This window comes from Podarcis tiliguerta, assembly GCF_965153285.1.
Source record: "Podarcis tiliguerta genome assembly, chromosome: 13".
Lineage (NCBI taxonomy): Eukaryota > Metazoa > Chordata > Lepidosauria > Squamata > Lacertidae > Podarcis > Podarcis tiliguerta.
In genome coordinates, this window is record NC_139546.1 from 49,383,677 (window position 1) to 49,401,690 (window position 18,014).

General features: G+C 48.0%; 1 protein-coding gene across 9 annotated transcripts in view; it reads right to left on the minus strand.

Moving 5' to 3' along the window:
- Positions 1-18,014, minus strand: part of CHD3 (chromodomain helicase DNA binding protein 3) — a 60,503-nt gene that overhangs the window by 29,077 nt on the left and 13,412 nt on the right. For 4 of the 9 annotated variants that reach the window (XM_083410001.1, XM_083410007.1, XM_083410006.1 and 1 more), the window contains exons 2-10: positions 17,182-17,300; positions 16,210-16,383; positions 13,400-13,521; positions 7,166-7,440; positions 3,278-3,408; positions 2,407-2,554; positions 1,514-1,689; positions 442-672; positions 25-228 (exon numbers count right to left, since the gene is read on the minus strand). In XM_083410001.1, the coding sequence (XP_083266127.1) occupies positions 25-228; positions 442-672; positions 1,514-1,689; positions 2,407-2,554; positions 3,278-3,408; positions 7,166-7,440; positions 13,400-13,521; positions 16,210-16,383; positions 17,182-17,300 (1,580 nt within the window). The remainder of the gene's footprint in view (positions 1-24; positions 229-441; positions 673-1,513; positions 1,690-2,406; positions 2,555-3,277; positions 3,409-7,165; positions 7,441-13,399; positions 13,522-16,209; positions 16,384-17,181; positions 17,301-18,014) is intronic. The other 5 variants (XM_083410002.1, XM_083410008.1, XM_083410003.1 and 2 more) reach the window with 3 other exon arrangements.

The window sequence follows — 18,014 nt, forward strand, 5'->3', positions numbered from 1 at the left end:
CCCCAAGTTTAGTGAAAGTTGTACCTGCAATTCCTTTATCCAGGAGCAGTGCCAATAGGACAGCCCGACCCACTTGACGAAGAATTCGCGCTCGGAACGACCCTGCAGAGACTTGGGCGGTGGGTCGTCTGGGTTGGCATCGGGCGGCAGGGCAACAGCGACTGGTGTCGGAGGCTCCCCCCATCGCCAGTGCAGGATTTTTTGGACCCGTCCCTTTAGCATGGGACACTGGGGATGGGAAAGAGAAGGTGTCAGAGACACAGGGTGTCTGGCCACCCACCAAAGCCTCTTGTCCAGGAGGCAACCCTTTATGTAACCAGTGAGCCTTACTGACAAGTAAATGCATTGGCTGGTCTCTCTCTCTTACCCTCTTCTCACAGCACAGCCACTCCTCCCCCACCCCGAAATCCAGCATGATGCCCTCTCTCCCAGTGCCCTCACCGTGCAACGGGGACACAGCCATTCCCCATTAGGGATCTCAGGAAGCGGCGGGTTGAGGCAGTGGATATGGTAGGATGAGATGCAAGCATCACAACACAAGAGCTCGCCCCCGTCCTTACAGACGCGGCAGTATTCCATGTGATCGTCCTCCTCCTCCTTCTCAGCATCGTCCAGCTCCCCTTCATACTCTTCTTCCTCCTCCTTTGGCTCCCACTGCACCCCTTCTTTTTCCTGCAGGCGAGGGACACGACACACCCAGAGAGAGAGAGCTGGATTATGATATAGGGGTCATGCAAGTAGGAGCACTTGGAGCTGCAAACAGCAGAAGCCAGAGCCTATCCAGCAACTACGGTTTTCTGATGCATTTCAGACTCATGGGTTTCTGTTTCTACACAGCCTGAATTCTGGGCAAAGGAAAATGAAGTATGTAGAAGACTCACAGCTTTAAAAGCCCAGAGTAGCTCTCAAAAATTAATTTAGGTACTAGCTTCAGCAGCACATGTGCTAAATATTTTTTTAAATATAATTTTTCAAAGAGATCCAGATCCTTGCAGCCAATAATAGCAGGATCTGGGTTCCTAGTACAGCATCAGAAGAGCAAGTATCCCCACTTCAATTGCATTAGTCTTTGTGGTACGAGAATATGCCAGGGTTTTGAAACCACAAGGCATCTGAATGGACCAATCAGAGTCCTTCCACTGAACCCCAGCCCCTGCCTCCTTGTCCCTATGCACACAGCACCCCCCAAAGCCCCTCTTTTCCCACCATCCCTAACCCAAGCACTAATTTAAAACAAAGGGAGGGAAAGGACAGTTTTGCACTCAGAAGGTGAACTAGAAAGTGCAAGTTTGTTGTTTTTTGCACAATCTATCCCAGCTACAGTATCTGAATTTTCAGAGCTTGATATTTTGGATTTTTAATATATATTTTTAGCACAGCATCCTGGACTCCTAAGCGGGAATGGCACCAGAGCAAGGGCTACAACAGGCAAGCTCCTTCCCTGGAAATGGGGGAGACACAGGGTGGGAGGTGCTAGTGTGCAGAGAACAAGGAAGAAAGGTGAGCAGCTTACACAGTGGGGGCAGCTCCATTTGCCCTCGGGGGCCTTGTCTAGCTCCGGATCCAGGCACACCAGGTGATAAGCTCTGGGACATGAATCGCAGAGGATGATCTCCCCGCCCTGCTGACACACCTCACAGTAGTCTTGGTGGTCTGTCTCGTAGCCGTCTGCCTCTTCTTCACCAGCAACTGCAGGGCCGGGAAGTGGGGAGAAACCAGAATATGGCATGAAGGCACCTGAGCTACGTACAACCTACTCCCTTACCTGGGCCAGGGCAGGTCTAGGATTGGGAGTCATCCATCTTCCTCCCTTAGAAACTGAGGGGTATTCAACAAATTGCATTTACCGCTCGTCCCCAAAAAGGGATGGAACTGAAAAAGCAGCAACTGAAGGGAGAAGAGGCTGGATGATTAGCACAATGAAAGGTGGGTTGAATGGAAACTTCTCTCCAGGGCTATGGGGGCCTGTGAATGACACAAACCAGTGGGAAGGAGGCATGGCTGAAACTTCCCAGAATTCCTTTGCCACACACAAACAGGAAACTTGGGAAAAGGCCCTTCTGCCCTGGCAGCTGAGTGAGAAAGCGAGCCTTTGCCCCTTCTGTCGTTCTTTTTACAGGGAAATTTAGTAGGATTGTCTTTTTCTAACCCAAAAGAACTAGTGGCCCATCTAGCATCCTGTTGTCGCAGTGGCCAGCCAGATGCCTGCAAGGAGGACATGAGTACAACAGTACCCTGCCCACCTGCAGTTTTCATCAACTGGTTTTCAGAAGTTTATTGCCTCTGACCATGGAAGCAGAACACAGCCATCAGGGTTAGGAGTGATTGATAGCTACATCTATCCTATTACCAGGAAATGAGTTTGTTTACCTAACTACCATGCTCTAACCTACAGCCCACGCTCACCTTTTTTCTTCTTCCGTCCAGGTCTGCCCCGCTTGAGTTTCTTCACCCGCCCTGAACTGTCAGAACGCACCGAGGAGCTGTGAACACTGGAGTTGTCAAGGTCAGATTCTTCCTCCGGCTCTCCCGCCTCGTCACTCTGAAACAAATGCTGTACATAACCGGAGCAGCCCTCCATTAGGAAAGGCCCATACAGAAGCAGAAGTAGGGGGAAAGGGGAGAGAGGAAATGGTTGCTGGGAGGTGGGGGGGGGGGGGGACGGGCTTGGCACCTGAGGTTAGTATCTGCCCCAAGGAGCAAGCAAGAAGAAAAAGGAGGTGGCTTGCCATCCAGCCCTCCTCAGTTATGGTCAGGGGGTGGGAGCAGGGAGAATACAGCACCACTTAATACAGTTATAAGGTAAAGGTGAGGGGGCAAGAAGAAAACAGAAGTGATTTTTATAAGCCAACAAGCATACCTCCAGTCATACCATGCAAACTCTGCCTAGCCTGGTTTCCTACCATAACCCATAAGAAAAATCTTATGCCTGTGGTGGGGCAGGATGGCTTCAAAGGCAAGCTGAACATTGTGCAGGCTATGGCAGCACCTGGTGAAATCTCAAAAGCCAGAAGGGCAGCAAAGAAGATCAGTCCAAGAACCCTCCCCACGACTAGCACAATAAGCAAGCAAAAGAGCCAAAGGGAAGCAAATGAGCTGCATTTGCATAACAAAAACAGGTCACAGAAATCCGATTTTGGCAGGTAGCTGTGATGTCTTCTTTTAAAACTGCACAGTTCTTCCGTCCGAAAATGGCAAATAGAAACAATGCCCATCCGCCCATCACTTTTCACCCAGTCTCCACATTCACACCCAGTGGACAAGGAGAGGGTCTTACTGAGCTGCTCTTTTTGCGCTTGCCCCCAATCATGCCCAGCTTGATCTTCAGAGGCGCCATCTTCTTCCCCTTCATCTTCCTCTTCATCTCTGGGATGCGAGGACTCTTGCTCCGCTTCTTGTGGCCTGGACCTTTTGTTGAAATAAACAAATAAATAAGCAAGCTGTCATATGAATGTGTTCAGTGCTCTCTGTCTCCCCCCCACCCCCTGCACACACATTTGAAGAGCAAATAGATAGGCGTTTGGGGTGAAGACGTTGGCTCCCGTGAAGCTGCAAAGCAGCAAACAGATGGCGGAGCTTGGCAAGAGATTCCCCCTACCAGATGCTGAGAAGCCAAATGTCCTGGCTGCTGTCCTCTTCTACACCGCTCCTCTTGGAAAGAACGGGGTGTTGGTCGCTTACCATGAAGGTCTATCCTGGCCAAGTGTGAAGGTGGAATCTTTATATGAATGGACTCCTACTTACTACCACCTAAAGCAGGCAGGATCAGGTGACACCAAAATGAAACATTGTGCTGGCTCAGGAGGCTTAGCCTCAGTTCCAATTCCTTAACAAGCCAATCACATATTGTGTGCATTAAGAAACTGGAGGAAAAATACAGTGGTGCCCCGCTAGACGAATGCCTCGCAAGACGGAAAACCCGCAAGACGAAAGGGTTTTCTGTTTGCAGAGGCGCTTCGCAGGACGAATTTCCCTATGGGCTTGCTTCGCAAGACGAAAAATGACGAAAAAATTTGAATTTTTTTTTTGCTCCAAAACCCCTTATTTTGAATCGCTAAGCTGCTAAAAGCATTTTAGCAGCAAAACCGCTAATCCCCCACCCCTTAAAAAGCCGTTTTTAGCCCTTAAATCGCCAATAGCGCTAATAGCGCTACTCCGTCAATGGGCTTGCTTCGCAAGACGAAAAAACCGCAAGACGAAAAGACCCGCGGAACGGATTCTTTTCGTCTTGCGAGGCACCACTGTATTAGGAAAACAGAAATAACAGTCTCCACATCTGGCACAGGTGGACAATTATAGCCAAAGCCCCCATGTGCCAGCTGGTACCCAACCACCTGAAGAAGAGCAGGGCTGGATGCCTCTGGTCACACTGGGCCAGGATGGGCATTCACAATAAGGGAGCAAGGTTCCTTTCTGCGTACATTGGGAGGCAGGCATCCCAACATGGATATCTAAGACAGCAGCAGTACATGTTGTAGCACACTCCTATCAAAAGCTACCTCTGTCAAAGCACAGGCATGCATCCTACAATATGTAATGAAAAGTATCTGCTGAGGAGTAAGTCACACACCTTCGTATCTTTAATATTGAAGCATTGGTAGAAAAGGCAGCAGGGATGCCAGGTTGCCCTGGTCGAGTTCAACGTGATTTTAAACAGTGTAGGCAAGCTTTGTGCCTCAAGAACTAGCAATATACGTGCACTGATCCACCTAATCAGAGACGTCTTAGTCATGTTTTGGCCTAGGTTAGAGGGATTAAAGGAAATACAGAGGCAATCTGAGTGCCTGAAGGGCACAGTGCTTCTGAAATGGATTTTAGTGCCTTGCGCATGCCTAGCTTGTGCCAAGCCTTCTTCAGAGGGGTTAAGGTCAAAGAAAGGCAGGATTAGCTCCTGAGAGTGATGGGACAAGGAATTAACTTTAGGGATAAAGATGAGTCTGGTCTTGAAATCACTCTGCCCTTTTCTATAATACACAAGAGGTGTATACACAGGAGCCTGTCATTCAGAGGCATACTGTGATAATGTGATCATCACATGGGAAAGCACCTTCAGAAGAGGAGCTTCAGACAGAGAAACTCAAACAGCTCATGAGTGCCTGAAGAACATGATTTGGCCAGGACAGTACTGAGAACAGGGCTGCCACCTGTCAACGCAGGTGCTCCATGATCAGCTGTGGTAGAGAATAAAAATGATGAGAGACACTAATGTCCCTCCTGGTCTGTAGGAGAGCCACCTACTCCTCTTTGATGACATTAGAAAAAGGGGAGGGAAACGGGTTTGCTTGACAGCAGGTTTGTGCTTAAAACAAAAAACAAAAGAACGCTGCTGCCCTAGATATCTGCTGCACAGGTTCTGAGGTTGGGTCCTGCAATCTCAGAGCACTTTGGGAGTAAGTGCTTAGCAATGAAGGCAGACCACCCTCACTCCATTCTCCTTAATCTCTGGGACTTATAGAAGTTTCTCTGTTAGTCTATTTTCCTACAATCTTCTGAATAATGCCCCCCCCCCCAGCAGCTGGAGGCACCTTTCCTTTCCCTAAGTGTTTTCTGACAGCTTGCAAGGATCTGCAACCCCTAGCAATTTTACGGCCAGCAGATATCTGCCCAGCAGTGCGTGCTTGGGACCCTTAACTGCTGATTTGAGCTTGGAAGGAATGGAAGCCAAAGAAGAGTTGGAGGAGGGTTGCTGGTGAAGTGAGCAGTGGTGCCACAGCTCCCTCTCTCAAGCACTAGCTCAGGGTCCCTAGCTATTGTGTACATTCCTCAGCTACAGCCTGCTGTGTTAGATCCAGTGTAGATACTTGAACCAAGGAAGTACCACCAGAAGCTGCTACAGTAGTGGATGCAGTGCCATGCAGCGCAACCAGTGCAATCTTCACTGAGGAACTCTTGGATTGAGCAGCAGAGAAAAGCAGAAGCTGGAATCCTGTATGTTGTTTACCATTCATATAAGTGGAGCAGACCACTGAGTATTGCTGCTGCTACATAACCCCCCTCAGCAGCAAGATCAGAAAATGGCATTACTTGTTCCTCAAGGGAAAACGTTAGCATTCCAGCAGTCCTCCGGCATAAGGAGGCCCACTCAAACCTCACTGTGCTGCCCCAAAGCAGATCTTTATCTCTGGAGACAGTCAGGAGACCAGAGTGGCAACAACAGCTGGTAACAGACAGCGGTTTCTGAGCTAGCAATACTGCTTTTTTATGCTCTGCTAGAAGGAGATTCAGGGTACTACCAGTAATGTTGTCTGCTTCCACTGACGACCCTCCTTGGGTATCCACTGTGGGGTGCCCTGCAGCAGCCACACAGGCAGTGAAGGAAACAGTGCTATCGGCAGCACTTTTTAACCTTCTCACCAATCTAACCAATCCTCCTTTATTTCTGTTGATGTCCTTGCAAGACTGATCTCTGCCTACTGGCGCTGTGACCAGGCAACAGAAAAACAAAGGGAAAAGAGGAAGCGATGAAAGATAAGGAGGCAACAGTTTTTGTAATTTTTTTATGTGTAAAGCCGGAGAGAAGAGCATGCGAGTATGAAAGCTGAGAAACCTGAGATAGCAGAATGTCAAGGTAAAAAGCTGTGGTAAAAAACAATCACCATAGAAACAGAACAGCTGCTGTTAACCTGGACAAGGTAGGAAAGGAGCTGAAGTGGAACATCCCTGAATCAGCAAAGTCCTTCTGGTTTGGTGTCACATGATCCTGCCTCTGCTGGGTAGAAGTGGGAGTCTGTTTCCTTGTGGATGCCTCACTGGACAGAGAAGTGAGGCTGTCATTGGGTGTGGGGAACTAGAGGACTTAAAGTTGGTACTTTGGGAGAAGAGTGGAGTCCTGGTGTGCTGGGGTATGGATTGCTGGGAGCCAAGATCTCTGGGTCCAGGGTGAAGAACCAGCCCCACAGCTCTAGGCACAAGATCTGACATCTTGGCTCTTTATGCTATTGGTGTGACAAACTCAAGGCCACTCGGTGGCAGACACGCACGTTGTATCCCACTAGCCCACCACCACCACCACTCTCCAGAGCTCCAGTGTCAAAACATTGGAGAGGTCTGGCTTCCACAGCAAAGGGAAGTTGGACAGATCAAGCCAACAGCTTTGTCTAATGTGCTCCGCACACACGGGTGCACACACATCCTTCTGCAAGGCCTGAGGTCTCCTGCTACTCACCTTTGCCTTCTTTGGTTTTGGCTTTGCGGATTGGAGGAGGCTGAGGAGGAGGCTGCAGCGGTAGTGGCGGTTGTGGCTCAGGTGAAGCAGTGACAGCCGACACTGCAGCCGACACCTGCTCAGCTACTGCGGCTGCAGCTGCGGCAGCTGCTGCAGCCACAGCTGCCGTCGACCCTTTGAAGGGGTTGTTGGCACTGAACTCCCGCCATTTAGCTCCCATGATAGTCATCATTTTAGACATTGGAATCTTGGGGTTCTTTTTGGCAATAAGAGGCCTAGGAAGAAGGGGAAACGAAACAGCAATGTAAGTTCAAGCGTGAAAACCCTACATCATCCCTTTCAGAGAACAGCAAAGAAACACTAAAGAAGATTTGATGTTCTTGCACTCAGCACTCTTCTCCATACAAACTTGCTACTATTTTTGATGTCCCTGAGTTCTAGTCTCATGAGAGAAGGAAAAAAACACCTCCCTATACACCTTCTCCATACTATGCATGAATATGAACAATGGAGTTGTATTCAACCAATTTTTATTCAGCGTAGGCTCTCCAAAATTATTGGCCATGACTAACCTAGGTCCATTAATGCCAGTGGGTCTAACAGAAATAAAAGTTATCTGAATAGAACCCAGTACCACTATCATGTGTGTCGCCCACTTTACAAGCCATGTTTCTAAAGTAAAAAGTCCCAAATGTTGCAACCTTTCCTCATACAGAAGTTGCTCCAGCCTGCTGATCATTTTGTTTGTTTTTTGTGTTTTTCCTGCTGATCATTTTGGTTGCCTTATCCCATTCGGAGCTAAAACATAAAGCCTGGAAATCCTCACACCAGTTAATGATTTTGTATGATTTTGAAACAGACATTTTTTAATTTATGTGAAATAAATCCTGAGATTAGAGAGAGGACTGAGAAGCTGTGCAGCACCTGGAGCACCTTATAGAATCCAGAAGCAATTAAACCTTCCCTGCTAATAAGGCCATCAACTGGGCCTTAATGAGTTTAGATTAGACTTCAGAAGGAACCCAGGTATCAGAAGTGTTAAAATTCTCATATCACTTCCTTAGCGGAGGAAGAGTTGAAGATCTAACTCCTTTTAAGACAGAAATGGAAGTATTTGGGGTTTTATTCTGGTGTGTTGGGGTTTTTTACACCGAGGAGATGCTTAGAGGTGTGTGTGGTTCTGAGCAACAATCAACAATGAAATTCCCAAAATCAGCACATGAATGGAATATTTCAGAAGTGGCCTGATGTATTTGGGATCTAAGACAAACAAAAAAAGCAGCTTCTTCCTGGTCTGAAAGTTATTAACGTTCCACGAAACAAGTGAAACTAACCTGGAGGCATCCTGTTGGACTACAGGATCAGTCCAACATGGAAGCAGCCTATTCCATAGAGCAAACCAAAGCATTATACATAAATCACCCCAGCTTGCCCCTCCCCTGGGGCTAACCTTAGAGCCCAGCAAGGCAAGGATTACAGTAGCTTGCTCCTTTTGGCTTTTATCTGTCTCAAGGGAAGACAAGAACAGCCAAACTGGAACAGGCCAGTGCTCTGTTTAATCCAACAGAGGCCAACACCACACTCACAGAAACAAAGCACCATGTTGCCGTACAGGGCTGGAGGCGATAGCTCTGACCTCCTCTCCTCCTTCATCCCTCTATCCCTGCAGCCAAGAACCCTGGAGCACAAGACATCCATCATCTGCAATAATCCTCGCTGCAGATGCTGCATCTTCTTGATCTCTCTGCCCCCAACCAGCCTCAGCACTTCATCTGCTGTCAACACAAAGCGCTCGTAACCAGCATGCCGACGTTTGAACCAACTGGGGCTCGAGTGTACAAGGACCTCTGGGAGTTTGGCTGGCAGACATTCACAGCCCTTGTGCAATGGGCATAAATACAAGCTTTCATCCATCTGACAGGGAAAGCCACGCACAAGATTCTAAAGGGGTTAATTTCTAGCACAGCAAACCCTGGCCCATGATCGTGCTCAGGCCCCGAATTCTGTCAGGATCCCTGCTGCTTCTATCCATAGGCCAGGCCCTGGAGCCTAAGACACCTGAAATCATGCTCCAGACCCATCCATAAGATTTCACATACATTCATGTCTAAGAATGCAGCTAGAAAGGCTAGACTTCTGAAAAGTGGAAATGGAGTTCTCAAAATACTGAAACCTGTAAAAATCCCAATTTCTTCACTTGCATGGTAAGATTACAGAAGGGCATTATTACAGACATACAGACATACATACATACATGCATGTGCACACACACACACACACACACACACAGTGGGAGTAACAGAAGAAAGGCATGAAAACTCAAGTCTTCCTAGAATTCCTGTTCCCTTAACCCATATGTGGTTGCCAGTTATTCAGAGACATGCTTCCCTTTATTACTGTATCATACATAGCAGGACACAGCTCCAGATCAACTTATGCCCTGGGCTTTGTGTTACATCACTCAACAGAAAAAATTCAGGTTTTGACTTGAGAGTAATGCTATATTCCTGGTGATGGGGTAGCCCAGCCATTTGCTACAAACACACATACTGTAACTGGGTTCCAGAGGAACAGCTGTCATTCACTCCCAGAAATGTAAGGCCTAAGAACCTCTTGGGCCAAGAGGTCATCTTGTTTCATCTTGGCTAACAACAGAAAAATCTCCCTAGCTTGCATCTGCTGAGGCCCTTTTTACCTGCAAGCTTTTTTTGTTCCCCTGTTCCAAGGGAAGGATGATCCAAGGAGGATGATCCTCATCTTTGTAGCTGGAGAGACAAGTCTAAAAGGCCCAGCGAGTCACTGGCAACTGATCAATTCCAACAATACTCGAAGTCTCCTTTCTTCCACCCCTGCCACCCAATCCTTGCACACCATTTCCCTCCTTGACTTCCAGGTTGTTCAAGCCAGACCAACCGCAACTTCAACCATCTATGCCTAGGGCTAACCTTTAAACCATGATCTGAAGTGAGGCTACACACCAGTTTGAGGTTCATCCCTAACCATCGTTTGTCTGATTCTGGTGTCATGGCAAACTATGGTTAGAGCAACCTAGAAATGGTGGAGGGACTCAAGAAGAGAAGAAAGAGGTGGAGAAGAGAGCATGCAAGCCCATTTCATATTCCTCATCCTCCAAACCACGATTTGGAGGATTTTCTGAACTGAACCAATAAGAAGGCTGCTATGCAGAGCTGTGCTATGATCTCATTTTGACTTCTTAATTATTGATGGTCACCATGGCCCATAATGCACTGCAGACTATTAAGGGATGCTATTAAAGAAATATGAGCTCTTGCTTTGAAAAGGAGGAGGGAGAGGGGAGGAAAAAGTCTGAATTTATTTCATTTCAAAATGCTTTCCAGAAATAGGCGGGGCTCTAAGACAAAGACAGGCCCGCATAAAACAAAGCAGCAGCAGCAGGCCTGCCTTGCCTTGCATGTGGCGAGAGACTGACAAAGAATGCAGTGGGGGAAATGGGGAGGCAGAGACAAGTACAACAACAAGATAAAGAAAAGGCCAGCAAATGTCACTCTTTCGGACTGTGATACTATATGGGAGCAATTCTACATCCAGTGAGAGACAGAGGTGGAATATTAAAAACAGATCAAGGAGCAGAGTGAGAAGGGGGGTGGAGAGAGAGAGAGAGACAGACAGAGAGAGAGACAAAGAACACAATACAAAAATGGATGGATGCAACATGACAGACTCATATCACTGCGACGCTGGGAAAAACTACAGATTATATCTCATCCTTCCTCCTGCAGAGAAATTGGATTCTCCAGGGACAAAACCTGCTTAGAAGCAGCACCAATAATAGCCACCTGCGATAACACCTAAGTTTTCCAACTCTTCAGAATATTTGTGCTAAATATTTCTCTTCCATTTCCGTGATCATGTCACTTTTTATTTTGGTGGTTAAAGCAGCTTCCTTATCCCTCCATATCAGTCTCAAGCTTCAGTCCACACTTTGAAAGCTGTTCACTTCTCTCCATCCCTTTCTTAAGAGTTGTAAACCGTGATCTTGCCCCAGCCACAAAGCAGCCAAAGCAAAGGGCCTTTGTGAGAGTTTGCTCACTCTTCAACACCACTACCTATGAGATGCTATAATTGACTGAGGGGAGGGGAGGATGGCGGCTTCAGAATACAGCAGGGTTAGCAGGCACCATTTGTACTGCAGCACCATTCTTGCCCCAGCGCTGCTATAGAGAACAGATTGCTGGATTCAGATAAGTGGGAGACCCAGCTTCAAATCCCTGGGGCTCTGCTATGAGAGTCACTGGATGGCCTCAGCAGATCTTCCACTCTAGGCCTGAATAACTTCACAGGGCTGCTGCCAAGGATAGAAACGTGCCAGGAACAATAAAGCACTTTGCACACTGAAGGATAGCACACCACCAGATACTACAGCATATGGCAGCTATGGAGACCTCTAGAAGTCCTGATTATACACTGCATTTCAGGAACACAGATGTCCCAAATGCACAGCAGATCTTTAAGCCCTCGGGGAGCCATGAGGAACATGCGAAAGGGCTCCAAAGGGCCTTTCCAGCAGGAGCTCCATCTTGTTGGTCTTGAGGGAGCTCTTGGCTGATCCCAGCAGCAGCAGGGGAAGGCGGCAAACTGCCTCAGGTACAGGCGAGTGCCAAACAATTTAAAGCTAATTAGAGCCAGGCTGAGAGCTTTACTCTCCGAAAGCCCCACTGGCAAGCCTGTCCCCTGAGCCCCTGGCACAAATCACTGACTTGATTAAACTGGCGAGGCCCAGGTGGCCTCAAGATCTCGTGAATGTTGGTGCCGGATTGCTGCCATTGGTCACAGAGAGTTGTTGGCGGCAGAATGCACCTCTGCCCGCCAAGCCAAAGCAGGGAGATACGGGGGCCTGCCAAGGCCACTGGCAGCTTCCTTGTAGCTGACATGAACTCAGCTTTGCCTGGATTGAGTCACAGGCTCACAGCCAGATAAGCCCTCAGGTCTGTGGATGCAGATACTGGGCTGTCTGTTGCTCCAGTACCTGCATTTAACAAGACTGTTTGCTGAGAAAGGCTATCTACAGCACACTCACTGCAAAAACAGGGTTTCTTGCTTTCTCGTCTCCTCCTCTTCCCCACTCATTGCCTTTTTGCCATTTCACTGTTCCAACTAGTAAAGAGAGGCTATATTCATGCAAACTGTTGCTTCAGTTTAACAAACCATTCGCATTCCTGCACATCCCAGAGACAAGAATAAAGGCAAAGCAAGACCTTCACTCCCAAAGCATTTGTTCATTAGCGACATCATAAAGAAGGCTGATCACCGAAGAATTGATGCTTTTGAATTCTGGTACTGAAGGAGACTCTTGAGAGTCCCATGGACTGCAAGAAGATCAAACCGATCCATTCTGAAGGAAATCAGCCCTGAGTGCACACTGGAAGGACAGATCCTGAAGCTGAGGCTCCAAGACTTTGCCCCCCTCATGAGAAGAGAAGACTCCCTGGAAAAGACCCTGATGTTGGGAAAGATGGAGGGCACAAGGAGAAGGGGACGACGGAGGACGAGATGGTGGGACAGTGTTCTTGACGCTACCAGCATGAGTTTGACCAAGCTACGGGAGGCAGTGGAAGACAGGAGTGCCTGGCGTGCTCTGGTCCAGGGGGTCACGAAGAGTTGGACAAGACTAAACAACTCAACAACAACAACAAAAGAACATAAGAAAAGTCCTGAAGCTGGATCAGACCGAAGGCTGATCTAGTCCAGCATGCTGCTCCTACAGCACCAACCAGATGCCTCTCAGAAGCCCACAAGTAAGACATGAGAGCAACGGCACTCTCCTACTTGTAGTCCCCAACCTCTCATCCTACAGGTAGACTACAGCCACCAGGACTAGTAGCCACTGACAACCTTATCTGATTTGAATTTATTTAATCTCATTTTAAAGCCATCTGTCAGTGGCCAATGTCCCTAGTGCTTAAAAAGGAGTGAATAGAAGAAGTTGGGACATCCTTACCTGACAACATACTCTTCCTTGAGGGAAGAAGTGAGTAAGGGATGGAGAGGACTTATTCCTGTACATAAAGAGTGTGTACATGAAACAAGTGTGTGTGACCTGCACAAAAACAGGTTTTTTTAAAAGTTATTTGAAGACCGCTGTTTACAAAGCTTACCCCACATCTCCAAACAACAATCAGTGTCTGATTTTCTTTAGTTTGTGAATACGTGGACCTTGAAGCCCACCATTCCTCCTGGATTCCAGACACTCACCTCATAAACTGGCTGAAGGCTTTGTAATTTGTCAGGGTGTGATAATCCTCCTCGGAGAAGACATGATCCACATCTTCCAGCCCCCAGGTCATGAGCAGCTGAGCAGAGGATTTCTGCTCCACCTTGAAAGAAACATGAAAATATTTTGAGCTATTTAAGCAACCATCTCCCTGCTGTGCTACTGTTGCCTTGCACCAGGGGAAGAATGTTGGGACAAGAGACATGAAGGACTGGAAATGCAAATGGGTCTCTACATCAGCACAGTAGTGTGCCCTGAGAGGAGCTGAAGCGTGCCTTGACAAATTAAGCCACCATGCTGGATGCATCCACCACTCTGTGCCTGCTGGAGCATTAATCCCCTCACACTCTACCACTTTATGGACAGTGGCATCATCCCAAGGGACGGAGGAAAGGCCCACTGGGATTCTGCAACACATTCTGTGCTACAGCTGACAAATAAATATAGAGGAATCCCACAAGCATCCCAGTACACTCTATCCCTGAATGACACTGAAGGTGGGAAGGCAGAACACCAGGAGGCTGAACTTGCTAGGCAGTTGTAAGAAACATGCCTGACCATTGTTCTGGCAGTTGATCAAGAAAAACAAACCTGTATTTGGTGTAGGGTCAAGGGTGACTCCGGGTTTAATCCAGAAAAATAAGCCCACCTGTTCTCAGTGGGCTTATTTTTCTGCTTTAAGAGCTCCCAGAAAGCAACCTGAGCAAAATATGAAATGTTGCCCTGTGGGGACCCTTTTGCTACTAACCCTGTTACGTGTCTCCACAGAATAATGTCAAAGAAAGGAGCAGCAGGCTCCAGCTTGGGAACAATGCTACCTTAAGGACTGCTCTCTCCCATACAAAACTGCCCAGTCGTTAAGAGCTCAGACCCCTGTCTCTGGGTCTCTCCACCTACTGAAGCAAAGCATGTGGTATCCCATGACAGAGTTTCTTACATTACAGCACACCAGCTCTAGAAGACTCTCCCCCTTGGAGGCTTGTTTGGTACTGAGCTCAATGTCTTTTTGGAATGAACTGAAGAGGCCTATTTATTTGCCCAGGTATTTTAAGATGTGGAGCTCTATACTCTTTTTTTTATGGCATTCTGCTTTTCGTTTGCTACTGCTTTCCAATATACAGTGGATGCTCGGGTTGCAAACATGATCCACGCAGGAGGCACATTTGCAACCAGCAGCGTTCGCAACCCGCAGCACCACGTCTGTGCGCACACAGGTTGTGATTATATGCTTCTGTGCACGCGCAAAGTGCGGTTTAGCGCTTCTGCGCATGCGCAACCACCAAAACCCGGAAGTAAACCTTTCCGGTACTTCCGGGTTTCAGTGGGTCCGTAACCCGAAAAAACGCAACCTGAAGCGTCTGTAACCCGAGGTATGATTGTATTTCTATGTATGGTTGTATTGTACAGTGGTACCTCGCAAGACGAATGCCTCGGAAGACGAAAAACTCGCAAGACGAAATAATTTTTCGTTTTCTGAGTTGCTTCGCAAGACGGATTTCCCTATGGGCTTGCTTCGCAAGACGAAACGTCTTGCGCCTTTTTTTTTAGACCGCCAATGCATTCCTATGGGAAACCGTCAATACACAGTGGTGCTTCGCAAGACGAAAAAATTCACAAGACGAAAAAACTTGCAGAACGAATTAATTTCGTCTTGAGAGGCACCACTGTATTGTTTTTATATTTTTAAACCCTGAGACACTCTGAGATCATTTATCTACTGAATATGCATTCAATAAAAACCTAAAATAAAGAAGATCAAAGTCCCTGCCTTTCACCACTGTAAATGCCCATGAAGAATAAACACAGGTGCTGGCAGAGGTTGTGTGAGGAGCCTGAAAACCTCTCTTCCAGGGCCCTGTGGAGCTCTATGCATTCTTTTGCTGTGTCTGTCTGCCTTCCTCACCCTGCTTTGTCTCGGACGTCGAGTTCGATACATGGGCATCTGGAGCTGAGGCCATGCCATGCACCTGAGGGGCGGGGCGAGCTGCGGGGGGGGGAGGGGCAGCATGATCCACGCATGATGGAGCGATCTGTCACACATGGCAGCAGTGGGGCCATCCGCTACGCATGGCTAGGGGCAGCGGGGCGAGCCCCCCACAGTGTACCTTTTTGTCACCCCCCCCATGGATGACACCCGGGGCAGACCACCCCCTTCCTACGCCCCTGCTTTGCCTATGGCTTTTTCAACAGGTGGCACTGAGAAAAATATCTGGGCATGTGGGATTATCCAGAAGCCAACACAGTGTGGAGAAAGTGTTTGGCGGGTTTATTGCTGCCTTGTAATTCTCCAGTCAGTGCTAGCACAGCCTTGCGTGGTGGAAAAGTGTGGGGATTGTTGAAAAGTACAGGACTGCAGAAACACAGACGGGTCTAATTCTGGGTCTCGGAATGAATACAAAACCTATCATTCTGCCCCTCCCATCCCAACTGTTTTGTTTCGTTTCCGTTCTTATTTTTATTATGTTATTTTGTGTTATCTTTTATTTTTACACTAAGATCTTCAGATGAAGGGCGGTATACAATTATTATTATAATTATTTTTAAACCAAGCTATTTGAAAACTGGGTAGTGGTGCTTCTAGTCTGGAGTCTGAGGTGCAAACTCCCTGAGTTATCCAGCAAGTTCCAAGGGCCCTCCCTCAGGAGGTTGCAGACTCTCCTTCCATGGAAGCTTTTAGCAGAGGCTGGATGACCATCTGTCATGGATGCTTTAGTTCAGATTCCTGCATTGCTTGGGGTTGGACTAGATGACCCTTGGAGTCCCTTCCAACTCTACAATTCTAGGATTCTACCTTTGGCTTTTGCACTCCATCTTCTTCCGTCTTTTTCCGTCTTTTTGTCTTTTTCTCCTTCTTCTCCCGATGCTTTCTCCGCTTTTTCTTCCCCACTCCTCCATAGTCGCTGCCGCCACTCTCCGACTTGGCCCGATACTCCTCTCGGTCAGATTCAAACTCATCCTCGCTGACCTGCCAAGGGGAAGACAGAGAGTGAGAGGGCACAACAAGTGAGATCATTAGCATTAATTAGCAACAACCTTCCTGCTGGGCAAAGGAGCCCGTGCCAGGACAAGGGCAACCCGTTCATTATGGTGAGATAAAGCGGCTTAGCAAAATAACCAGCCTGCAGTTACTGTCAACCCACAAAACAAACAGTAAACCTTGAAGAGATGATTCAGCAGCAGAATGCCTCAGGCAGAAAACCTTCCGTTACAAAGCAAGAGCCCCCAGGGAGGTGCAGCCCACTGACAGGGAAGCCCAAAAACTTATGTGACTGGTGCATGGGGAAACTAGGGATATTACGCAAACAACTCATTTTCATCCAAAATGAAGAGGGGAGATTAAAAAAAACAAACCTATGAGGAACCTCTCCCACCCAGTTAAATGTGTGCCTTTTGTGCTCCTCCATTAATCCACCATAGCCTTCAACAAATGCAGAATTCCATCTCTGCATACCAGGACTACATAAGCTGAAGAACCAATTAGCTAGCATAGCTGGGGGTGGGTGGCAGGGAATCCCAGTCCAAAATCAAACTTTGCCGTTTCTTTCCAGTGGACTCTTTAGCCTTAAAGGGGCCAGAATGGCCAAGGCATCAAGGAACCCTGCCCCCCATTGCAAACTGGTTCCCCACAGGCCCCAGTAAGACAGTCTTGCCACTATCACGACTGCCCCATCATACGTCCACCTCCTTCAAAAAGCAACAAGTCACTAATGCCATTAACACATATGCACACATGTGCAAAAGTGGAGAAAAGGAGGCAACTTACTAATTTCTTGCGCTTCCTGGGCTTCCCCGGCTTGTTCTCTTTCTGCTTTTTGGGCCCTCGTTTCTTCTTCTTGACAACAAGGGGGCTCTCCAAGTTGCGCAGCTCCTCCTCCTCTTCGTCTGAAAATAAAGGGGGTGGGAGGGAGGGAAATGAGACCCACGAAAAAGGACAGAAAGAGAAGGAAATCACTTGTGTGCTTTGCTACTTCTGGGCAGCCACTGCTCCAAGCTCACACACATGCTGAAACAATTATCCTCTCTCCATTCCTCACACTGTGCTCTCTGCCAGCAGGTCTCACCACTGCGCTGAAAGAGCCATGCTAGGGGAAGCTGGGAACCCTGGTGGAGTTCCCTCTCCTCCTCCTCACCCCTGTGGTCAACTTTATCCAGACAGGCTTGAACGATTCTATTTTTTACTATTATGACTGTTTTGCTTTCACTCTCCCACCCCACCCCCACCCTGCTTGGTCAGAAGAGCAGCCATCTGTTCCGACACTCTCAAGACGGTCACAGGGCACAGACGACAATCCCCCTAAGGGACTTCCACAAAAACCTTGGCTCATTTTGCTTCACAAAACACTTGAAGCCATGAAGAAGGGCAGTGGGTAAGGAGGGGAGGCAGCGGGTGACCCGCCTTTCGGCACAAAAGGCTGCAAGTGCATATGGCTCGCCACCTAAAAAGCTTGTGGGTTGAAATTCAAGGCCAGGCAAAGAAAGGGCACTTCGGAGGCTACAGCCTCACCCACCCTCCCATTGCTGAATGGGGAAGGTTGATTTAGTTCTACATAAGTGCACCGAGCACACTCCTCCTCACAAGGGGATGGGGAAGGAGTA